The sequence below is a fragment of the Dasypus novemcinctus genome, chromosome 12 (genome assembly GCF_030445035.2).
Source record: "Dasypus novemcinctus isolate mDasNov1 chromosome 12, mDasNov1.1.hap2, whole genome shotgun sequence".
Classification (NCBI taxonomy): domain Eukaryota; kingdom Metazoa; phylum Chordata; class Mammalia; order Cingulata; family Dasypodidae; genus Dasypus; species Dasypus novemcinctus.
In genome coordinates this window covers 112,266,533-112,289,629 of record NC_080684.1, presented here as the reverse complement: position 1 = coordinate 112,289,629, position 23,097 = coordinate 112,266,533, and the positions used below count along the sequence as shown (strand labels likewise).

General features: G+C 59.6%; 3 protein-coding genes across 9 annotated transcripts in view; all 3 read left to right on the top strand.

Annotated features, from left to right (window-relative positions):
• The first annotated feature begins 691 nt into the window (after positions 1 to 691).
• Positions 692 to 10,981, top strand: CHKB (choline kinase beta). Of its 7 annotated transcripts, none has more exons than XM_012529749.3 (11): positions 692 to 1,193; positions 1,342 to 1,450; positions 1,624 to 1,737; positions 1,874 to 2,007; positions 2,205 to 2,300; positions 2,422 to 2,480; positions 9,745 to 9,826; positions 9,941 to 10,049; positions 10,179 to 10,282; positions 10,568 to 10,600; positions 10,744 to 10,981. In XM_012529749.3, exons 1-11 carry the CDS (start codon positions 970 to 972, stop codon positions 10,793 to 10,795), a joined length of 1,116 nt encoding a protein of 371 aa, XP_012385203.1. In that variant the 5' UTR covers positions 692 to 969; the 3' UTR covers positions 10,796 to 10,981. The 7 variants fall into 7 exon arrangements, with proteins under 7 accessions (XP_012385203.1, XP_058165049.1, XP_058165048.1 ...); XM_004470344.5 differs by having other exon boundaries at positions 735 to 1,193; positions 10,519 to 10,600; XM_004470342.4 differs by having other exon boundaries at positions 732 to 1,193; positions 10,519 to 10,981.
• A 239-nt stretch (positions 10,982 to 11,220) lies between these two features.
• CPT1B (carnitine palmitoyltransferase 1B) lies at positions 11,221 to 18,671 on the top strand. The gene is made up of 19 exons (XM_058309055.2): positions 11,221 to 11,551; positions 11,886 to 12,045; positions 12,352 to 12,491; positions 12,747 to 12,924; positions 13,071 to 13,172; positions 13,351 to 13,488; positions 13,574 to 13,651; positions 14,296 to 14,403; positions 14,477 to 14,561; positions 15,006 to 15,201; positions 15,373 to 15,558; positions 15,645 to 15,750; positions 15,833 to 15,949; positions 16,333 to 16,497; positions 16,574 to 16,708; positions 16,808 to 16,960; positions 17,410 to 17,523; positions 18,145 to 18,237; positions 18,333 to 18,671. Exons 2-19 carry the CDS (start codon positions 11,905 to 11,907, stop codon positions 18,414 to 18,416), a joined length of 2,319 nt encoding a protein of 772 aa, XP_058165038.1. The 5' UTR covers positions 11,221 to 11,551; positions 11,886 to 11,904; the 3' UTR covers positions 18,417 to 18,671.
• A 4,084-nt stretch (positions 18,672 to 22,755) lies between these two features.
• Positions 22,756 to 23,097, top strand: part of SYCE3 (synaptonemal complex central element protein 3) — a 75,178-nt gene continuing 74,836 nt past the window's right edge. The window contains exon 1 of the mRNA XM_058309070.1: positions 22,756 to 22,835. The gene's annotated coding sequence lies outside the window, so the exon portion shown is untranslated. The remainder of the gene's footprint in view (positions 22,836 to 23,097) is intronic.

Below are 23,097 nucleotides of genomic sequence, written 5' to 3'. Positions count from 1 at the left end.
TGAGCAACCACAGAACGGCAGAGGTGAGCCAAAAGGACATGATACAGTCCAAGAGGCACCTGCTCCCGTGTTTCAGGCTTCTCTTGGCTCTGGGGCATGCTGGAATTTGACTCTAGGTCTAGGTCTGGGGGTAATACGGGGGAGTAGACCGGGGCATGAAGACAACTGACAACTTCTCCCAACCTAAGGTAATGTCATCCCCCTAATTTCAAGTACCATTCAGAGCGGCGTTTCTACTGACAAGGGAGGCTCGGTGGTCATTAGGAATAAATGGAACCTGAAGTCACTGGAATTGTCCAAAGCAGCCATCCAATCTTTGGATCCCAATCTTTCATTCACTCATTGTACAAATGTCTAATGCGCTCCTACTATCTGCCCCATTCTCCCCTATGGATGTGTGTGTAGACACTTTCCCTCTCTTCCGTGTGCCACATACTCAAGCCTCAGTCACACCTTCTTAGCCGCTTTCTTCATGGCCCGACAGCTCCTGGAGCCAAACGCGCCGACCTTCGACCCTGGCGAGGGCGTCTCCTGTCACCGGCACCGACCGACTTCCCCACCAGTCTCTCTGCTTTCAGGCGCCTGCAGACTGGCCCGTTCTCGCGCAGAGAGATGACGTAACGCCTCCTGGCCCGCTGCGCGCCCAACCGCTCACGACAGTCCTGATTGGCCCACGCCGTTTGCTCAGTTCCGGGCAATCGTCCAAACAGCGGCCTTTCAGGCGGCCACGCCCTGCGGACGGGGCTCCGCGGAGACGCGCTGAACTTGGCCTTTGGAAAGAGCACTCGGACTAGAGTTACGGACAGAGCCGAATGGCGCCGGAAAAAGCCGAAAGTGCCGAAGAGACCCGAGAAGGACCTGAGAAGCGCAGGCCGGCCGGAAGCAGAGCCGAGCGCGGCCGGAAGGAGCCGAGCTCGCACGAAAGGGACCGAGTGAGACAAGGCGTTGGGGCTTGGCCGAGCCCGCGCAATGGCGGCGGAGGGCGCAGCTGTGGCCGGAGGTGGCGCTGTTGGGGGCCTCCCGGCCAGGGACCTTCTGGGGCCGTCTAAGTGCCCGGACGCGGCGTCGAGCCGGCGCCGCACCTCGGTGTTGTCGCGTGACGCGGAGCGCCGAGCCTTCCAGTGGTGCCGGGAGCACCTGGGCGGGGCCTGGCGGCTAGTGCGGCCCGAGGAGCTGAGGGTTAACCCCGTGAGGTGGGCGGTCAGGGGTCAGCCCCGCTGCGCGCGGGCCAGACGTTTAGGCAGGCACTGAGCACCCGAGCCGGGGCGGGCCGGGGTCTCCGGGCGTGGGCGGGGCCGGGGGCGGGGCCGGCGGCCGGCTGAGCGCCCTGTGGGTCTGCAGCGGGGGCCTCAGTAACCTGCTCTTCCGCTGCTCGCTCCCGGACCACCTGCCCAGCGTCGGCGAGGAGCCCCGGGAGGTGCTGCTTCGGCTGTACGGGGCCATCCTGCAGGTGAGGAGGGCCGAGGGCCGCAGCTCCCTTCTGCTTGAGGAGCTCTCCATTGTGCTGATGGGAACTGAAACGGGGCGGGGGGGGGGGGGGCTAGGAGCTTCCAACAGGAAGGCCCAGAGGTGGTGAGAGGACAGACCAGACCCTCTGCTCCCTTGCTGCCCATCTTCCTGCAGGGCGTGGACTCCTTGGTCCTTGAAAGCGTGATGTTCGCCATCCTTGCGGAGCGGTCCCTGGGGCCCCAACTCTACGGAGTCTTTCCAGAGGGCCGGCTGGAACAGTACATCCCAGTAGGAGCACAGCCCAGCCTTGACCTGCCCGACGCACCTCCTCCCCCAGACCCTGACACCCCCGCACCCCGGTCCTCCCGCCCCAGCCCCCTCCCGCCCCGGCCCCCTCACCACCCTGATAGGTTCCTGGGTGCAGAGCCGGACCCTGAAAACTCGAGAGCTGCGGGAGCCAGTGTTTTCAGCAGCCATTGCCACGAAGATGGCCCAGTTCCACGGCATGGAGATGCCTTTCACCAAAGAGCCCCACTGGCTGTTTGGGACCATGGAACGGTGAGTCAGGTGCCTCCTTGGGGCTCCTGCGTTCCTCGAGCTGCCCCTTCCACCCGGGGCTGTGGCTATGCCGCACCTCCAGCCAGATGGGTCACGAGTCCCACAGGACAGGCTTCCTCACACTGTCAGACATGTCAGATGGTGACAGAACAGTGTGGCACGATAACAGTAGGTGTGTCCTTTCCTTGGGGCTTCAGGTACTTAAAGCAGATCCAGGACCTGCCCCCCAGTGGCCTCCCACAGGTGAACCTGCTGGAGATGTACAGCCTAAAGGAAGAGATGGGCAATCTCAGGTGAGGGCAGGCGGGTGAGGGCAAGGGGGAGGTGCCTGGTGCCTGGTTGGGCCTCACAGGCTGGGCTCTGAGCCACCCCTAGTCACTCCTGGTCAGGACCCATGGCTCCTATTCCCCGCAGGAAGTTGCTAGACTCCACCCCATCACCAGTGGTCTTCTGCCACAACGACATCCAGGAAGGTAGGAGAAGGCATCTAAGTCTCCCTGGCCCAAGGTGGGGGGCCAGAGGTCCACCCTGACCCAAGATGGGGAGAGTTGCACCTCGCTGAGCAGGAGGACTCACTCTGGAAGAAGAAATAGGGGGAGACCCATCTGGCACTGCCCTGAACTACCCCCATAGCTGGGCCTGTTGAGATTCCTAAGAAAGAGACACTAAACCCCAGGGGATCAGCCCTTAAGCATTTATTAGGGGAGGGAACTTAAGTGAGAGGACTGCAGCTACTTCACAACAGCAAGAAGGGGAGAAGTTCCCTTGAGTATCCATGCCTAGGGCAGCTGCTCTTTAGATTATGTAGGGCTCAGGGACAAAGGTGGCTGAGTGCCAGAGGCTTGCGTGCAAGTCCTAGGAAACATCTGGGAATGTGCTCTTTTAAAACAAGATGTGCTCAAGCAAGCAGTGTTCAAGGTTATGGCAACCAAAGCTCAGCATGCTTCCAGGGAATTAGGGGGAGGGCTGTTTGAGGAGGGGGAGCCAGGGGTGAGGTGAGTCCTCGGTCAGGTGGGAGATACTGGTGTATCATATAACCCGTCTCCCTGTTCAGGTCTTATAACTTCACATGCCCCTTCTGTAAGAGTCACTGGGCCATGGGCAGGGTAGAGGAAGAGTTCACAGGACTCTTTCCTGTTTTTAAGGAGCATTGGATATAGAACCCACAGCAATAACATATAAGCTATAGAATAAGTCCAATTGCCAATACCTAGAAGGCTTTTTGGCAGTGTGTTCCTTGGGCTACGCCCCCCTATGAAGCAGGCCTTTACTTGAGACCACCATGAGTCATCACTCATTTGATTTATGAGTTGTAGTTGCTTTTGCAAATGAGTTAAGGACTTACTTCTTTGGCCTTTTTATCTGGAATGTACACAGTATTTAGTTTTCAGTGAGGCACGTTTCCCTTGGACTTGCCTGTCCAGGGCCATGTGGCTTTGTGGCACCACCTGTGCCCAACTGTAGTTTCCTGATTTAGTGTAGGGAACCTGTGCTCAATATGACTGAGAGTCATGGTTACAAACTTTAGGAAGGGTTTTATCTTGAGCATGAGGTCAGTGTCACCTCCTCAGGGAACAGAAACAGATTAAATCACCCCACCAAGAGAATGTAGACCTGCTCCACCTCCCTCCCCAAATAGCTCACTGAAGGACACTGGGCTTGTGTTGGAAATCCCAGAGTGCATCTCCCATCTACCCAGGGCAGCCACAGCCATGTGTTGGTGCCACACACCCATTGGGTGTCACTGCGGCAATTTTAATGGAGTATTGGCTCCAGTTGGTAGCAAACCAGTTCCTGCTAGTCACAACAGTGGCATGGGAGTGTTTTCTGGAGACACACAGCCCAGATATCTAGAATTAATTTGTTCATGGTCTTTTGTGTATTTTTTGTTTCTCACACAGGGAGGCAGGTTGGGATAGTATCCCTGTGATGGGAGTTGGCCAAATCAACCCATCCCACAGTTGTGTATAGCACCCCCACTGATTGAAGATATACTTTGGGGCTTTACATGCCTTCCCAGTGGCATCTCTATCTGACACTTCGCTGAAACCCTGAGGTGTTCTGTGATGCCAGCAGTGCTCACAGCTGGCATTGTCTTCTGTTGCTCTTGAGTCCAGCGTTGGATGACCTCCCAACAGTGACCTCAGGGTGGATGACCCACTGGGGGAGCTTCCATAGCTGTTCAGAGGCTTGAGGCTGCAAACCCAACAGCTGCCCACCATGTGGGCCCAGCCTAAACAAACATTTTCAGTGGCACTGTAACCATTTGAGTATGGAAACAGGCACTCTAGAGTCTTTACCCACATCAAAAAGAGGAGGGAGCAGATGTGGCTTAAGCAGTTGAGCCCCTGCTTCCCACACAGGAAGTCTCAGGCTCAGTCCCCGGTGCCTCCTAAAAACAAAAAAAGAAACAATAAGCAAACAGACAAAAAACCCAGCTCGGGGGAACCGATGTGGCTCAGTGGTTGAATGTCAGCTTCCCAGCCCCCAGTACCTCAAAGGAAAAAAAAAAGATAACTTGTTAGGAACACCCACTGGGTTCTCTCATCCTTCTACTAACAGAACAGCTGTGGTTCCTCTGCTGCAGCTTGCCTTACTTTTCATCCCTCACCCCAGGGCCACCCCCCTGCTGAGCGTGTCCCAGTGCAGGTGCCCTTCCAGGCCAGACATGCACCTGCCCACTGCGGCTGCCTCAGGGTCCTCTCTCTCCCAGGAGTGTTGGGCTTGGCTCTAGGGGGTGGGGCTTATGGCAAGAGGACCTCGATCCATCCCTTGGGCACTGGAGATATGGGGTGACAGGAGAGGAGTTGAGGTGTTATTCCATCTCGGAACTGCACGCAGGGCTCCAGGCCCCCTCTGTCCGTTCCCACACTCACGCAGCTTGTGCAAGGGCTGGCGCTGCCAGGACCCCGTCCCAGGCTGGCTTCCTACCTCAGCGGACACGTCATTACAGTGTCCAAGGGCCTCAGGTAGGACCACGCCCCACCCTTTAGAGATGTCCACCCAGGGAGGAGTTTGGTCTTGTTTTCAGCAGACCGTTTATACTTCGTTGAGCTGGCCCCTTGTGAGTCAGAAGGCAAAAATGCAACTGCTGTGGTATCCCCTCCTTTTGTGCTGGTAAAACGGGGCCCTTGGCCACTAGACATGGCACTGGGCATTCCATGCCTTTAATAGCAGTGCGTGGGTGGCTCATCTGCAGGGGACACTTGCACGAGACCCCTGGTGGTGTCCACCCAGGTCAGCGCAGCACCCCAGAAGAGGCCCCGTGGAGTCCACCTGCCCACCATCTAAAGTGTTAGTGCCTCGTGCTCCACGGCCCGGCATCCCCACAGATTTGGGTCTCATGTGGCTATAGGTGGGGCGCTCCTGGCTGGTGCTCTCAGGGTCCTTGAGACAGGCAGGCCAGCTGCTTGTGCTGGCTGCCTCCATGTTGCATGAACACCCCAGGCCTCCTTTCCTGTGTGTCCCGTCAGTCATCTCCATGACCTGGATCTTTGCTAAGATACCTACTTCTCTGCTCCCCAGGCAGGAGGCTGGCTGACAGGCAGCTGCGTAGATGGTTCCAGATGTTCATAGTTCAGCCCCCAACAAGACACCTATTTATAAGCTACTTATCAGCTTCCCACTGGGCAATCCATATTGTTAACCCTTTCATAACTGCCCATCAATCAGTACAGCTGGTGACCAGGTGTGGCTCATTCGTAAACCAACCAGGTGGCTCTTAGCCCATGGGCTCCTGTGTCCCTTTCCTTCTCCATCCACACGGTGTCTGTTGCCAGTTGTGTGACCTGAATAGGAGCCTTCCATACAGCAAGCATTCTACAGGGGTGTCCCTGCTCCCTCCCTTATCAATTGGGGCTTTTCTAGGGGCAAATTTAGGGCCACTTATAATTCTTTGGTGTACCCTATGGGCCCAGAAGGGCTTGTATCCAGTGCGATGGTGCTAGATGAGCAGCGTCTCCTCTCTGTAGCTACGCCACTGACCCATGTGCCATTTAGGGTGACTGCAGACCTAGGCCCTGCAACAGCCTTCCACCCACCCCTTCATGGGACGTGCAGTTTCTGTTTCTGCTGCCGTGTTCCCTGTGACAGCCTCCGTAGTGAAGCTTAGCACATAGCTAGGAAGTGCTTTTCTAAGACGGTATGGCATTGCTCAGCAGCTCTGAAGAGGAGACCAAAGCCCAATGGGACAAATAATAAAGACAATGAAAACACTAAAAAAAACCCCATGGGGGGAAGTTGCTGTGGCTCAAGCAATTGAGCTCCTGTTTACCATATGGAGGACCTGGGTTTGATCCCCTGGACTTCCCGATAAAAAAAAAGAAAAAAGGCGCTCCAGACCTACATGGAGCGGCGAGGTACAGGCCCCCATGCAGTGAAACAAAGCACCAAAAAGATGATGATACAACCAGATAGAAAAAAAAAAAAAATTAAAAAACTCTGTGGGGATCCTCACCTTTGCCATGGGCCCACCCCATTCCATCCTCTGTGATGGAGCTGTCTAGCTCAGCAGTCGCCGTGGGCCAGTGTGCAGAGCCTGTACTTGGGCTACTAACGTTTCTGCTTTGGCCAAGGCCTCCTCTTCCCTGTGCTCCCAATTCTCTATAGCTCCCTTTTTTGTTAAGCCTATATGGGGGTACAGGCATTGTGCCAAATGAGGAATGAACACACTCCAGTAGCCCAGTAGCCCCACAGACATCTGCACCCCTAACTGTGGGTTGGGTATGCTTGTATTTTATTCATTATGGCAGATGGTAAAATGTGAGTCTCACCCAACCATACCAGCCCTAGGAACTGACAGTGCTTCCTGGTCCTGTTTTCTTTTCTGGAGGTGCTGCCAGAGTGTGGCTTTCTGTCGACTTGAAGTCACCCACAGTGTTCCACATGCAGTCCTGGAGGTGGCCCAGGGCAGGCGGGTTCCTGGCTGCAGGGCTTTGGGTGTCCTCGGGAAGCACTTGGAAGGTCCGGGGCCGTGTTCTGTGGCGTTTATGTATTGGTGTGCTACAGAAAACACTGGCCAAGTCCAAGGCAGCATGGCAGGTCCTAGAGAGGTTGCTACTCTTACTAACACTTGAGCTATGTTGGGTGTAGCATTGGGGCGGGGGAGTCACTGTTCAATTCCCAATAATCTACAGTCATTTTGCACATTCTCTTGGCTTCTGTATAGGCCAAACTGGTCTGCTGAAAGGGCCCTTTGCCTAATCGGATAGTTTGTGCTTTTTAAAATTCCAAGACAGTTGTGGATGTTTCTTTTGATCCCAGCAGGGGATACTGTTTAATAAAAATCATTCTCCATGGTCACGGTAGGGGGATGGTCTCCCTCGGCATGTCCCAGCAGCACATTCAGGACTTACCCTAGGCAGAGTTCTCCTATAGCAGAATGTCTAGTCCCAGGATACTTTCAAGTATAGGGGCTACGCACACACCTGTGGGATGGAGGGGTTGGCCCTGTTTGAAGGAGGAGGCAAGCTTTTGCCATTGGGATGGATGTGCCCCATCCCCACTGGTGAATACACACATTGCCACGTAGGAGGGTGCCTTCTGCTCCCTGGCTACCAGGGCCAGCACCTTTGGTTGGTTTTGTGGGGAACCACTGTACAGTCACTTCCACATGGGGCCTTGGACATCTTGGGGAACCTTGGCTCTCCCTTTCCAGGAAGGGGCGTGAGGGTCACCATTCTCTGTGTCCCCCGTAGAGGGGTGGGAGGCAGTTGGTTCTCAACTGGGACCACTAGACCCTCTAGTGTTCTGGCCTCAGCCCCTTCCAGTGTTCCAGCAGCAGCATTGGGCGGTTTGTCCGTTTTTTCCTTCTCGCCCCAGCTTTCAGCAGGGCCTGCCACACCTGGCCACGGGAGCTCCTCGCCCTGGATTTGGAGGGAGGTGGTTGTCCTTTTCCCGTGTTTCACACTCTCCCCTTTAGCACCCCCAACGCTGCCTGTCCTGTCTCAGCAAGGCTGGTCCCACATCTCACAGGGACTCGGCGAGAGGGCTCAGAACAGGGAGGGGGCACACACAGCCGTGCACATCACTAGCTCTCCGCAGAGCTTGTGCTCCTGCAGTGGTTCTGCAGGGGTGGCTGCATCTTCTGGCACGTCCTCCTCTGGCGGCCACGCATCTCGGCAGACGCTCACGATCCAGTCAGTCAAGCTGTACGAGTGCCCAGCACCGCCCCTGCCCCGTGCTAGCACCTTTTCAGCCTCACTCCCCCACAAGACACTCAGCTCCAGTTCCCACAGACTGACCAGCCCAGCCACCAGTCTCCGCAGGATTCTGGCACAAACAGCATCAGTCTCCTCTGCCAGGGGAGAGTCCCAAAGGGAATAGGTGTGAATCGCTGGTGGAGAGGGTCCCTGAGCTGCCGGTGGTCTAGCCTGTTTTACCTTCTGAATAACAGGGCGAGTGTGGAGAGATGCTGCCCCTTCTCGTCCTCCAAGCTGGTTTCCTGACCCACTCGTGGGACTCACTTTCACACTAAAGAGTTCTTTAGTGTGAGCTGTCATTCCAGCCTGTGCCTTGACTTTAGGGGCTTCGTAGCACACCTCTTTTGCACGTGGCAGGCTGTGTACTGTGTTTGGCCTCAACCCCTCTCCTTCCACCTTCCCCACCATAGCAGTTACTGGCAGTTGTCTTCCTGTCTCTCTCCAACTGCACCTCTTCCTCCACCGTAGGAACCCAGGCCTCAGCTGCTACCTATGCTTTAGTCGCCCCTCGTGCTGCCCACAGCAGGGGCTATCCACCTCTCCCTCAGCCACTCTGCTCCCTTGCTGGCTGAGGGCAACTTTGGCCCTCCCGGCAGGGAGGAGTGACCTGCCTAGTTTTTGAGCATCACTGCATTCCCAGGATGGCTCACAGCTGTCTAGGGACTGGTACGGAGCCCTCCGTAGACCTAGTGGCCAGCCCAGGGTCTCCCAGCCCGTTTGTCTGGAATCCTGCTGGCTACATCTGTTGCATCCTGCTGAGCCACCAGCAGGACTCACTGCAAAAGAAGAAATCTGGGAAACTGCCCCACAGCTGTACTCATTGAGATTCCTAAGAGGCACTAAACACCAGGTGGTCAGCCCTTAAGCGTTTATTAGGGGAGGGAACTTAAGTGAGAGCAGTGCAGCTACTTCCCAACAGACTCCTGACAGACAGTGAGAAGGGGAGAAGTTCCTTGAGTGTATCCACGCCTAGGGCAGCTGCTCTTTAGATTACGTTGGGCTCAGGGACAAAGGTGGGTGAGTGCCAGAGGCTTTGTGTATAAGTCCTGGGAAATATCCAGGTATGGGTTCTTTTACAACAAGATGTGGGAGCTGATGTGGCTCAGTGGTTTGAGTGTCGGCTTCCCACATATGAGGTCCTGAGTTCAATCCCCAACCCCAGTACCTCAAAAAAAAACCCTACAAGATATGAGATAGCGGCTGTGGCTCAAGTGGTTGAGGGCCTGCTTCCCACATGGGAGGTCCTGGGTTCAGTCCCCAAGAACAGAAACAAATGAAACCAACTCAGGGAAGCCAATGGGACTCAGTGGTTGAGTGTCGGCCTCCCACACATGACATTCTGGGCTCCTCAATCCCCATTCCCGGTACCTAAAACAAAGCAAAACCAGGATGCGCTCTGGGGCCCAGCTTTCAAGGTTATGGCAGTTCAAGCTCAGCATGCTTCCAGGGAGTTGGGGGGTTCTTCCTCAGGTGGGAGATGCTGTGTGCATCAGAGGCCAGAGGCCATGGGGTGACCAAGCCCCACCCCGCCCCTCAGGGAACATCTTGCTGCTCTCTGAGCCGGGGAGTGCTGACAGTCTCATGCTGGTGGACTTCGAGTACAGCAGTTACAACTACAGGTGAGGGGTGGGGTGGTCTCTAGGCCCAACCGTGTTTCATTCCCACAGTGCCCTTCATCTCTGCACCCCAGCCGCTTGGGGTCTTAGGGACTGAGTGTCCACCTTTCCCCCCAGGGGTTTTGACATTGGGAACCACTTTTGCGAGTGGGTTTATGATTACACTCATGAGGAGTGGCCTTTCTACAAGGCCCAGCCGGCAGACTACCCCACCCGGGATCAACAGGTATGTGGCTGGAGTGGGGGGCAGGAAGAGGCCTGTGAGGGAGGAGGAGGGGGAGTCTGGGCAGAAGGGGGTTTACAGGGACGTGCTCTGCAGTCTCCCCAATTCCTGACTCTCACCTGTTGATCTCAGCTCCATTTCATTCGCCATTACCTGGCAGAAGTAAAGAAAGGTGAGACTCCCTCCCAAGAGGAGCAGAGGAAGCTGGAAGAGGACTTGATGGTGGAGATCAGCCGGTGAGGGAGGAGCCGGGACCAGGGGGAAGGGGTGGGTGCAGGCAGAGGGGGCTGAGGCGAGAGCGACAGTCACCCTCACCGGCAGCAGGTGAGGCGTTGGCACGAAGGTGCAGGGAAGAGCCGGAGGACTGCACTGCAGCTGGCAGTGAGGGCTGAAGGCAGAAGAGACGGGACGGGGCTGGGGCTCCGGGATGCTGCCTGACTTCTCGAGCCCCTGCTCCTCCCGCCCCTGCCAGGTATGCCCTGGCATCGCACTTCTTCTGGGGTCTCTGGTCCATCCTCCAGGCATCCATGTCCACCATCGAGTTTGGTTATCTGGTAAATACCCCCCAGAAAATGGGTGTGTTGGGAGGAGGGCAGCAGCAGGGGGCAGCCCTGGTATGGGCCCCAGCAGCCGGGGTCAGGCTGGGGGCGGGTGCCGGCCCGAGCCGCCTCACCCTGTGCGGGGGGTCTCCTCCCAGGAGTACGCCCAGTCTCGCTTCCAGTTCTACTTCCAGCAAAAGGGGCAACTGACCCACTTGCACCCCTCGTCCTGATTCTCCCCACTCCTCGGATCTCCCCGGAGCCTCCAGGGCAGGACCTTGGAGGGCGGGGGCAAAGAGGCCCTGGGGAGGGCTGAGCCCCCACACAAATGGGTCTGGGGCAGCTGCTGGAGCCCCACCTGTGTACCTGCAGACAATAAAGAGCTTCTTCCCTCCACCTGGTCCTGGCCCTGCTCTGTAGGCATCTCACAGAGGAACAGTGGCCGCTGCTTTGAGCCTCGGTTTCCCTCCTGGAAAGCAGGGATGGACAGCACATGGGCTTGGAAGTGGTTGTGAGGGTCACTGTGCCAAGGGGGGCTCCGTGCCCTCTCTTCCGCTCCAGATTGGGGGTGACACTCTAGGAGGACTGGGGTGGGGGGCGTTGGGGCAGGAGAGGGCCTAGGGCGGGGCTGTCCAGCCTTGAGCGGGGAGTCCAGGGCCCAGCTGACACATCGCTGACCTTTCCCCTACATGCAGCTATTTTTAGCTCTAACACCATCCTCCTCACGTGAAACTTTATCCCCTCCCCCAGTTCAACTTGCAGAAATCAGGGCCCCTACTTCTGATTCCCAACCAGGGGCGCAGGGGGTGCCGGTTCCCGCCCCGCATCTGTTTTCTCGACCCCAATTTGGGAGTGGGTGTCAGGTTCCCGTTGAGGGCGGGGCGGGGGCGGCCAGGCCTGAAGGACGTGGGGACACGGGCCAGAGCGGTCGGCCCCACACGGGACAGGAGCGAACTGATCCGAGCCGTGAGTAGGGAGCAGCGTGGCGCGGGGCCGAGGGCAGCGAGGGGGCTCCGCGCGGCCTGGGCTGGGGGCGCCTCCGGCCCCCACCCCGAGACCCCCCTTCGCTCGTCCTAGAGGCTCTCCGGGCTTTCAAGGCGCCCCTTCCCGGGCCGCCCACCCGTTATGCCGGGCCCGGAACGCCGGGCGCGAGGCTCTGCGGCCGTTGGCGGGGCCGGGGGCGCAGGGGCGGGGGGTGCGGGCCAGGGCGACGCCGGCGGGGCGGGGGCGCGGGGCGGGGCCTCGGCGCTGCGGCGGGGCGGGGCCGGCTGAGCCCGCCGCGCGCCCCCACCCCTCCCAGGTGCCGGCCAAGCCCTAGGATGGCGGAAGCGCACCAGGCCGTGGCCTTCCAGTTCACGGTGACCCCGGAGGGGGTCGACTTCCGGCTCAGCCGAGAGGCCCTGAAACACATCTACCTGTCCGGAATCAACTCGTGGAAGAAACGCCTGATTCGGATCAAGGTGGGCACGGGCGGCGCCGCCTCCCAGCAGGTGCAGAGCGGGGCCGCGAAGCGCGGCCGGCCGGGTCAGCTGCCGTCCCGTTGTCAGGGTCCCCACCGCACCCCAAAACTTGGCTGGGGGCAGGCGCCAGCAGCGCAGGAACAAGAGGGGTGCACGAGTGTGGGGGGGCCCTGAGCGGTCCCATTTCCCGCAAGTGTGAGCGCGTGGCGGAGGGAGACCCGCAGGGGCGGGGCGGGCGTCTGGCCCTCGTCCTGCGGCCGCTACTCCTGGGTCCTGGGACAGCTCCGCGCCGCTTCTGCCCCACAGAATGGCATCCTCAGGGGCGTGTACCCGGGCAGCCCCACCAGCTGGCTGGTCGTCGTCATGGCAACAGTGGGCTCCTCCTACTGCCACGTGGACATCTCCATGGGGCTGGTCGGTTGTATCCAGAGGTGCCTCCCTGATGGGTAAGCAGAGCCTGGAGGGGCGCGGGGCTGGGCAGGTGCCCCCCTCTGGCGGTGTCAAGGCGGCCCCTTCCCTGGGGCCGCCGTCCTTCCGGCTGTGCCTCCCCTGGTTTGTATCAGGTGCCCCCGGGGGGCGTGTCTGGGCCGGTGTTCCCCTGCGCTCCTGCCCTACACGGTCACAACCAGAAAGCAACGCTGAACTCGACGGGGATCCAGCGCGGTCAGAACGGGCCGTGCAGCCCCCTCCGTTCTCCCAAGGTGTGGCCCCTGCCAGAGCCCGCAGGCCCGCGCCCTCATCAGCATGGCTGTCTTCTCCACGGGGGTCTGGGTGACCGGCATCTTCTTCTTCCGCCAAACTCTGAAGCTGCTGCTCTCCTACCACGGCTGGATGTTCGAGATGCACGGCAAGGCCAGCCACTCCACCAGGATCTGGGCTGTGAGCAGAGGCGGGCTGGCTCGGGCGGGTGCCGGGGTGGGGGGGCGGCATGGCCTGCAGGGCACAGGCTGGCTCCTCGGGTGTCGCTAACTGGTCTCATGCTTTCCCCTGGCTCCCACCCCCACCCCTCCTTCCTGCAACCCCAGATCTGCGTCCGGCTTCTGTCCAGCCGGCGACCCATGCTCTACAGCTTCCAGACATCCCTGCCCAAGCTCCCTGTGCCCAGTGTGTCTGCCACAGTCCAGCGGGTGAGGGGCTCCGTGGGACCAGGGAGAGGGGGCCCGGTTCAGAGGACTTGCCCAAACCTCGGGGATGACTCCCCTGTAAACGGGTCTAAGATTAACGGGGAGGGCTTGGCGGAGAAGGGGAAGTAGGGAAGGCCGCCTTGGCTGCATGGCCCCACCGTGACGACCACTTGGTGGGCAGTACCTGGAGTCAGTGCGGCCCCTGTTGGATGATGAGGAGTATTACCGCATGGAGACGCTGGCCAAAGAGTTCCAGGACAAGACTGCCCCCCGGCTGCAGAAGTACCTGGTTCTCAAGTCGTGGTGGGCAGCCAACTATGTGAGTTTCCCCTTCTGGGCACCCACATTGCTGCCGGCGCCTGTACTGTGCCCCCGGCCTGCTCTGACCGCCCACTCCACTGCAGGTGAGCGACTGGTGGGAAGAGTACATCTACCTTCGGGGCAGGAGCCCCCTCATGGTTAACAGCAACTACTACGCCATGGTGAGCCTGGGCGGCGAGGGGCAGAAAGGGAGGAGGGAGTGGAGGTCCTGAAGGACAGTCCCGCGCAGCGTGGGGCAGTGGGGAACTGCGCTTGGAGGGCCCACCCGAGCCTGCCTGCCCACTGTCTCTCTCAGCCTCGGGCTCCTGGCGCCGCCCAGCCCAGGCTTCGCCTGCTTCACTCCGGTCCCAGTGGGCCTCTGACACGCCTTCCTAGGCCCAGAGCCACGACCGAAGCCCACGCGTCTCAGAACTGCGGCCTTGAGGGCCAGCTGGAACCCCCCTTCATTCCTGTCCTTTTCCAAAGCTTATGCACAACTTGTCTCCACCAGACATTTTAAGTTGTTTGGTTTTTTTTTAGCAGCAGAACCCCCTGTTCAAAGCAAAATAAATAAGCAAAGCATAAGCAAATACAGTAGCTTATGGAGAAGCAAAGCAGCTCAGGTGGGCTGGAGCAGGGGGGTGGTGCTTGAGTCCTGCCTTTCGGAAGCCCACCCTGACAGCATGTGCAGGACGGCTTGTGGAAAGCAGAAGCAGCACGTCAGGCTCCTGGGTGGACTGGTCCCGGGCTGCGGAGCCTGCGTGCCGCTGCGGGCAGGCTGCTGCATCCACCATCGCACCACCTGCAGTCCCTGCTCTCTTTCCAGGACTTTGTGCTCACCAAGACGACAGAGGTGCAGGCTGCCCGCCTGGGCAACGTCATCCACGCCATGATCATGTACCGCCGCAAGCTGGACCGGGAGGAGATCAGGCCTGTGAGTGGCGGCCAGGACAGCGTGGGCAGGGCCGCCGGCGCCCACGCCTGCATCACACTGGGCCTCTTTGCAGGTGATGGCCCTCGGTATCGTGCCCATGTGCTCCTCCCAGATGGAGCGGATGTTCAACACCACTCGGATTCCGGGCAAGGAAACAGGTACCAGGCGCGGAGGCATGGAGATAGGCCCCCGGGCCCCCTCCCCAGGCCCACCATGCTGCTGGCACCCTGCCCGCAGCTGAGCCCGCATGCCGGCGCCTCAGGGACCCGTAACTGAAAAGCGGTCAATTCATGAGAGTTGCTTACGGCACACTCTCCAGGCCCCAGGCTCGGCTCGGTGCTCAGGAGGGTGGCGGTGCCACCAAACACAGCAGCGAGAGTGCTCTGCTCGGGTTCACAGAGGGAGCAGTGGACGCGGAGGCCAGGGCTGGCCGGGCAGGCCCAGGTGGCGGAAGCACAGCCCGCACCGCGTCCTCGGCAGTTCACACACTTCCTTGGGCTCCGGCTCCTCTTCCGTGAGGACGAGGCCAGGGCCCAGGGCCAGGGAGGGGTGGTCCCCGCGGCTCGCAGCGAGCCCGCCCTCAGCCCCTGGCTCTGCCGCAGATGTGCTGCAGCACCTCATGGACAGCAGGCACGTGGCTGTCTACCACAAGGGCCGCTTCTTCAAGGTGTGGCTCTACGACGGCTCCCGCCTGCTCAAGCCCCGGGACCTGGAGCTGCAGATCCAGAGGATCCTGGACGACCCGTCGCCGCCACAGCGGGGGGAGGAGAAGCTGGCCGCCCTTACCGCCGGGGGCAGGTGCTGGCTGCCAGGAGGGTGTCCTGGCCCGGGCAGAGGGCAGGGGTGACTCCGCGGGGAGAGGCGCTCCCTGCCCGGCTCCCTGGAGCTCGTGGAGCGCGGTCTCTGCCTCTGCCCACCCCGGGCCCCAGCCCTGCCCGCCGCAGCCCAGCACCGCCCTTGTGTCCCCAGGGTGGAGTGGGCGGAGGCGCGCAAGGCCTTCTTCAGCAGCGGTAGGAACAAGGTGGCGCTGGAGGCCATCGAGCGGGCCGCCTTCTTCGTGGCTCTGGACGAGGATGCCCATGGCTACGACCCCGACGACGAGGCCAGCCTGAGTCTCTACGGCAAGGCCCTGCTGCACGGCAGCTGCTACAACAGGTGGGCCCCAGCCCGCGCCCCTCCGTGGTGCCCCCAGGCCCCCGCCCACTTCTTCACAGCCCCTGCCCGCTCCTCCTCCCTGGCAGGTGGTTTGACAAGTCGTTCACGCTCGTCGCCTTCAAGAACGGCCGCCTGGGCCTCAACACGGAGCACGCGTGGGCGGACGCCCCCATCATAGGGCACCTCTGGGAGGTGAATGGCAGCAGAGGGTCTTGGTGGGGCCAGGTTCTGGGCGGAGAGGGTGGGCCTCTCTAACAGGCCCCTCTCCCCCCAGTTTGTCTTGGCCACTGATAACTTCCACCTGGGCTACACCGAGAATGGGCACTGCCTGGGCAAACCGAACCCCTCGCTGCCCCCACCTCAGCGGCTACAGTGGGACATCCCCAAGGAGGTAGGCAGGGCACGGAGGGCAGGGAGGACGCCCTCGTAGGAGGGTCAGGGGCTACGGGCAGGTGCGCAGGGCCACCCCTCTGCCTCCTCTTCCTGCCCTTCCTCCACTGGCCACAGCGAGGGTGCAGGCCAGGAGATCTCAGGGCTGCAGGAGGGCAGAGGCCCCGGGCCCCCCACGGGTGCGTGAGGACGAGGTCCCATGGGGCATGCGTGCAGCTGGGCCGGGGCCCGTCTGCCTCAGGTGTGCCTGGGCTTGTTTCCCTCTGGTTCCTCTTCCGCGACGGCGTGGGGCGTGCACCAAAAGGCACACCCGGGAACAGCCCTGCGCCCTGTGCCCTGCCCGGAAGGAGCTCTGTCCCACCCGCCCCTCTGGCTTCTCGGCAGTGCGAGGCGGCCATCGAGAGTTCCTATCAGGTGGCCAAGGCCCTGGCGGACGACGTGGAGCTATACTGCTTCCAGTTCCTGCCCTTCGGCAAAGGCCTCATCAAGAAGTGCCGGACCAGCCCCGACGCCTTCGTGCAGATCGCCCTGCAGCTGGCGCACTTCCGGGTAAGCGCCCGCGGCGGTGCTGCGGCGGCAGGGGCAGCCTTGGGCCCCGTGCCACAGCTCTCCCTCTTTTCCTCAGGACAGAGGCAAGTTTTGTCTGACCTACGAGGCCTCGATGACCAGAATGTTCCGCGAAGGGCGGACGGAGACCGTGCGGTCCTGCACCAGTGAGTCCGCAGCCTTCGTGCAGGCCATGACGAAAGCCCACGCCATGGTGAGGCCGCCTTGCCTGCCCGCGCAGCCAGGCCCACAGCCTGAGGACCCTCCGTCGGGAGCTGGGCTGCTCTTCACCCGTCCGCTCCTGTCCCCCCAGAAAGCAGACCTCCAGGATCTCTTCCGGAAAGCTTCCGATAAGCATCAGCACATGTACCGCTTGGCCATGACAGGGGCCGGGATCGACAGGCACCTCTTCTGCCTTTACGTGGTCTCCAAGTACCTGGGGGTCACGTCCCCTTTCCTGGCTGAGGTCGGTGCTGCAGCGCTGTGCCTCTCCTCCCTCTGGCCCTCTCAGGCTAGGGCTCAGGTCCTGGGTCTCAGCTTCAGTCCCGCATGACCAGCTCCCCTGCGCTGCCCTGGAATCAGGGGCCAGCTTTCCCGCCCCCCAAGGCCGGCACTCAGCGAGAACCGGTCCCTCTTCGTGGGCGGCAGACAGAGGTGTTAGGAGGGGAAAGCGGGAGAGGGGCTGTCAGGAAGGCCCCAACAAAGCGGCATTTGAGCAGGCCGGAGAAAGCAAAGGGGCCTCCCCAGAGAGACCCTGAGAGCGGCCAGGCCCAGGGACAGGGGGCAGCGGCTGGCAGGCCAGCAGGTGCGCCCAGCACTGCAGGGCAGGGGACGCACTCATGCAGGCCTGGCCCAGCACTGCCGGTGGACAGCAGCCACGAGCGTGCAGTGCCGACGGCCCAGTCTGTGTTGCAGGTGCTCTCAGAACCCTGGCGCCTCTCCACCAGCCAGACTGCTCAGTTCCAGATCCGCATGTTTGACCCAGACCAGTACCCCAATCACCTGGGCGCCGGAGGCGGCTTTGGCCCTGTGAGTGGCGCGGGGTGGGGGGGAGGAAAAGGGCACGGGGCTTCTGTGGAGAGGTGAGGTCAGGATGGGAGGGCACCACGCTGAGGAGGGTACAGAGCCCTGGCCATGGCTGCCCCAAAACTGTGTACTGGCAACACAGGGAGGTGGTACCTGGGAGCCAAGGCCAGTGTGGCCTGCCCCAGGCCGTACTCCTGGAGAAGCGTGGGCCGCCCTGAGCCGTGCTTGTGGAGAGGTGCAGGCTGCCCTAGGCTATGCTTGTGGAGAGGCCGCCCCTGGCCGTGCTCGTGGAGAGGCGTGGGCCACCCCGGACTGTGCTCGTGGAGAGGCGTGGGCCACCCCGTGCCGTGCTTGTGGAGAGGCAGGCTCTCCCACTAGCATGTTAACCGGGCTGGTTTGTCAGGCCAGAGACCACCTTAGAGATCAGGGAAGCATCAACTCTGAGGGAAACATGAGGAGTGGGCCTGGGCCTGGGCTGGGGCTGCGGGGGGGGGGGGTGCCTTGTGCCCCGTTTTCCTGGGCTGTCCTGACCTCACCTCAGAGGATTCAGTGTCCTGCGGGCCCAGCTGGACTTGCAGACCCTGGATTCCTCATCCGGTCCTTCCTGCCTCACGGTGCCCGTAGGTCGCAGATGATGGCTATGGCGTTTCCTACATGATGGCGGGTGAGAATACAATCTTCTTCCATGTCTCCAGCAAGTTCTCGAGCTCAGAAACGGTAGGTTTCCCCTCTCCCACTCAAGCCTGAGGAGCGGCACTGGGGGGACCCAGCTTGTGGGGCGGCCGGGTGGGCCTGAGCACCCTGCTCCACAGAACGCCCAGCGCTTCGGGAACCACATCCGCCAGGCTCTGCTGGACATCGCGGATCTCTTCCAAGTCCCCAAGGCTGACAGCTGAGGGCTGGACACGATGGCCAGCTGCCCTTTCACCCCACGTCGTGGTTGGAAGGGGCCCGTGGCCAGCACGCAGGCCGGCACAGGTGGCCGTGCCCAGGTCACAGGCTCTGAAGGACGGCTGGGGCAGCAGGGCCTCCCTGACCAGATGCTGCTTCCTGAGGACCGAGGAGGTGGAGGTGGGAATGGAGCCAGGATGGAGTTCTAATTTTTTTCTCAGTAGATCTTAATAAAAATAAGGCCGTGTAATTCTCTTTTAGCTCTTAGGTGCCTGAGTTTTGTTTGGGGAACTGGGAGGACCGCCTGCCCTGGCTCAGCTGAGAGGCGTGGCTGGGGCTGGGGCCAGAGCGGCTCGACTTGGTCTTGGCTGTGTTCACACACACATCGCCGCAGAGCCTTCCCCCAGCCTGGGGCCCAGCGGCCTCCTCCAGGCCAGCCCCGGGGGGCGCCGGGCCTCCTGGACACAGGCCGGTGCTACGTCCAGTCCCTGCCTGCTCAGCAGCACTCCCTCGGCTGTTCTGGGGAGTAAGCCCAGGGTCCTTGGAGGCCAGAAGGGACGCAGGTCCCGCACTCTGCAGGGCACCCCGAACCCGAGGCGCCTCATTCACCCAGCGCGTTTGTGCGCACTCACCACGTGTCCGCCTTGTGGGGCGTGGGGCTAGCAGAAGGGAGACGCCGGGTCAGAGGACATCAGACAGGAGGGGGTTTTAGTTTTCCAGGCTGCTTCACACCAGGAAATGGGCTGGCCTAAACAGTGGGGATTTACTCGCTGGGAAAATGCCCAAATCGAGGCATCGTCCAGGCGGGGCTTTCTTCCCGAAGACCAGCTGCGGCGATTCTTGGCTCCTCGGCCGCGTGGCACAGCACGTGGCGGCGTCTGCTGGTCTCTCCCCTCTTCGGGATTTCGTTGCTTCCAGCTTCTTGCTCCCTGCCTCTCTCTCCCTCTCTCTGTGTCCATCCCATTTATCAAGGACTCCAGTAAGAGGACTAAGACCCCTCCTCAGGGAGGTGGCCCCACCTTAACCCAAGTAGCCTCATCAGGTCCCACTGACGCTGGGCAGACCCACAGGAGTGGGTCAGGTTTAAGAGCGTGAATTCCTGGGGTTCAGACAGCTCCAGACCTCCACAGAGGGTTCGTGAATAATTGATTTCAGAAGCCATCACTGAGTGCCGACAGTGTGCTCGTGCTGCAGATGCAGCAGTGAACAACACGCTGTGGGGCTCAGAGTCTGGTGGGGGAGACAGTTTACGCGAGAAGAGTCTTCCAAATATGCCGGGTGGTGGTAAGTGCTAAGGAGGAAATCCAGGGAGACTGAGAGGAGGGCTGTGATTCCAGACAGCACAGCTAAGGAAAGCTTCCTAGAGTGGGGACGTTCACCTGCCGATCTGAGGAGCAGCTGAGGGCAGGAGCGAGTGGCTGAAGTGGAGCCAGCAAAGAGAGGACGGGGTGGGAACTGTAGGAACCTGTAGGCCAGCGTCAGCACAGAGGCGTTTCTGAAAGGTCGGAGAAGCCACTGGGGTTTAAGCAGAGGGTCCCTCTGGCCACTGGCCACTAAAACAAGAGGGAGGGTACAGGAAGGGTTAGGCAGCGGGAGGCAACAGCACTTACACTAAAGCAGGAACCGCAGAAATGGGCACTCAGAGCTGAGGGTATCAGAGATAGACCTGGAAGAACTGGCAGGGAGACACAAAAGACCACTCACATTTTCTATTTTGGGTGATTACATGGATAACACCATTAAATGAGATGTTTAATGTTGAGTTTGAACGGTCCGTAAGAAATTGCATGAAATTATCTCAGACTTTTGAAAATATAAATTGGAAGCCAAGGAGAGGTCTAGGCTACAACAACATCTTTAAAGGTTGTTAAAATCGTGACAGTCGGTGAGAGCATTCCCAGGGCAGGGCTCCTCACCTCTTTTCAGTCACAGACCCCAAGAAGCTTATAAAAGGACATTTTTATTCATAAAATGTCAAATTCCATAGCAGAGCCTCCTGAAAATATCTTCACTGTCCTCTGTGCTCATCACTGTAGAGCATCCCTGGAAAAACACCTGGGGCTTGGTCCACCAGCCAGCCCAGCCCTGTGGCAGCAGTGAGCAGACGCTGTCCAACAACTGGCTTTCAACAGACATTCTGTGGGGTTCTTCCATCTGACTCGTTCCTGTTTAAAAATAAATGACGAGAAACCTAAGTGCTAAAACCAGGCTGTGGCCCTCTGATAAGCTGTCCAGTGCCCTGTGTCCCTGGGGAGCTGCATTAGTGAAGGAACGCAATTCTTGCTCAAGTCAACTCCAGTGGGCTGTAAGGAGACTCTGCTCCATACCATTATCCAAGGACCTGAGCTGGCAGAGGCCCCACCTTCAACACAAAGCTCCCAAGGTGCCCTTGGGCATCAAGATCCAGCAGGTGGGAAGGAGATGTGGCTCAGCCAGTTGGGCACCTACCTACCACATGGGTGGTCCCAGGTTTGGGTCCCAGTGCCTCCTAAAGAAGACCAGCAAACACCATACCCACTGCAACGAACAGACGCCTACACAAGAAGATGCCACAAGCCAGCAGATGCCGCAGCCCACAGAGAGCAGATGTGGCTTAGGCCATCGGGCACTTGCCTCCCATGTGGGAGGTCCCAGGTTCAGTTCCTGGTGCACAATGAGCAGAGAGACGAGAGAATCATATGGTGGGGGGAGGGGCAGTAAAAAGTAATCTTAGGGGAAAAAAAGATCCAGTAGGTAAATGGGGAAGCTTTTATGTGCCATAGAGTGAGACAGAGCATTCCATCCACATTCCATTGCAGGAATCATACTTGCAAGGGAGGCTGGGAAATGAAGTCTAGCTGTGTGCCCAGAATATAAATGAAACATTTGGTGAATGGACAGAACAGACTGACTTCTGAATTTTCCAGAAAGCCCATGCCTTATTGGTCTGGACTCCAACGGGGTGTTTGAGGTAGCCTACCTGTGTCTGCTGGGCAGACAATCAAGGCCCTTCCTGTTCCAGCCCCAAATATCTTCCCAGAGAATACCCTCTGCACCTCCCCAAAGTCCTCCCCTCCACCTGCTTTCTCCATTTGCATTCACACCTTGGCCTCTGCACTTGCTGGACCATCTACCTGGTATCCTGTGCCCTTTCTCAGCTGGTGAACTACTCTTCCCCAAAACTGCCTTCATGATCCCATCAAGTCTTTCATGACTCATGATTTCTGGGGTGCTATATCAGAAGTCAACTCTGGGCAGTTGAAGCAAGTGGTAACTCATGAAGGGAAAAGGCCAGAGAACCAAGGGGAAAGGGGTAGGAGCCTGGCAGCTGGGGAGGGGCTGTGGCCATTTGGTAGTCTCCTCAATAGACAGGTAAGTGCTCACTCTACCCAGAACTGTCTGGCTCAATTCCAGCTATTATTCTCTGTAGTCTGCTAAGGGTCAGTATCCCTGAGAAGATGTGTAAAGAGTATCAAAGTCAAGGTGTTTAGAACTGAATTTACTGACCTTCCAAACGGCTTCTCCCCATCTCAGCCAGTGGTAACCACTAACCCATTCCTTCCTTCTCCCTCACCTCTCCCATTTCCAAGCCCTGCCAACAGACCTTCCACATGACCTTTGACTTTGTGAACTTCCTTCCACCAGGAAACGGTGTTCATCATCTGTCATCCATCCAACAGCAGTCTCTCCAACTCCATCCTCTGTCCAAAGTCAGAGACACCTTTTTAAAACACACATCTGTCCACATCACTTCCCTGCTGACCACCCTTCAGCTCTCTGACCACCCCAAGGCCTCTGAATAAAGATGGACCTAGGAAGGCCAGTGGACTCTTTTCTCCAGCTTGGAACAGAAAAGCCCCTCTAAGCACTGAGCAGTATCGCCTTCGCTTGCTCTGTGGTGGGTGCTTCCAGAAGCCTAGAGCTCCAGCACCTCCCAGCTGCTAGTCCTCGGGCACCGGCTTCATCTCGGAGCTTGGTTTCCTCCTCTGGAAGAGGGACATAATTTCGACCAAGCGTGGTGTTCGTGAGGATTCAAAATATTTGGGTATGCAGCTATCAAGTCGGCAAACATCTACTAGCACCTGTTCCGTGCCAAGCAGCACCCTAGACACAGCAGACAGGACCTGCGTCCATGGCCTTAACTCAAGAGGTGGTCCCGGCACTCAGGTGGGCGAGAGCCCGACGCCTGTCGTCTCAGCAATTGTCTCCACAACCTCAGACCCCGGCCTTAAGACAAGCCCTCGGGTGGAGCAAGCCTGCATCGGCAGCCACGTGTTCCAGGCCCCGCCCCTCCCGCCCCTGAGACGAGCCAATGAGGGCGCGAGGCCGGCGGCAGGGGCGGGTCTGGTAACGGAAAGGGGCGGTCCTGCGGCGCTCCCAGGAGCCCCTGCGGCAGGACGCCGGTAGGCGCCTCGTGAGGAGCCAGCACGGAGCGCGAGCGTGAGGTGAGAGGCCGCCGGGCGGGGCCGTCTCGGCCGGGGACGTCGCCCTGCCCCCGCACCACGGACCCTCGCCCTCACCCGACGCTGCACCGCGGACCCTCAGCCCTCACTCCACCCCGGACCCCACTCCTCGCACCCCCGACCCTCACCCCTCTCCAGCCTGGCCTTGCTACCACAGCTTCTCAGCTACAAGTCTAAGCACCTCTGGGAGGCGCACAGCTTTTCCAAGGCCCAATCCTGCTCCTCAAACCAAGAATGTTTCTTC

Excerpts from the sequence above, each read along its gene's own strand:
- CHKB (XM_058309063.2), top strand. The coding sequence starts at position 970 with ATGGCGGCGGAGGGCGCAGCTGTGGCCGGAGGTGGCGCTGTTGGGGGC. Across the intron at positions 1,451-1,623 it reads TGTACGGGGCCATCCTGCAG|GGCGTGGACTCCTTGGTCCT; the intron begins GTGAGGAGGGCC and ends ATCTTCCTGCAG. Across the intron at positions 10,283-10,518 it reads TTGATGGTGGAGATCAGCCG|GTATGCCCTGGCATCGCACT; the intron begins GTGAGGGAGGAG and ends CGCCCCTGCCAG.
- CPT1B (XM_058309055.2), top strand. The coding sequence starts at position 11,905 with ATGGCGGAAGCGCACCAGGCCGTGGCCTTCCAGTTCACGGTGACCCCG. Across the intron at positions 15,202-15,372 it reads GCCCTTACCGCCGGGGGCAG|GGTGGAGTGGGCGGAGGCGC; the intron begins GTGCTGGCTGCC and ends TTGTGTCCCCAG. Across the intron at positions 15,751-15,832 it reads TCATAGGGCACCTCTGGGAG|TTTGTCTTGGCCACTGATAA; the intron begins GTGAATGGCAGC and ends CTCTCCCCCCAG.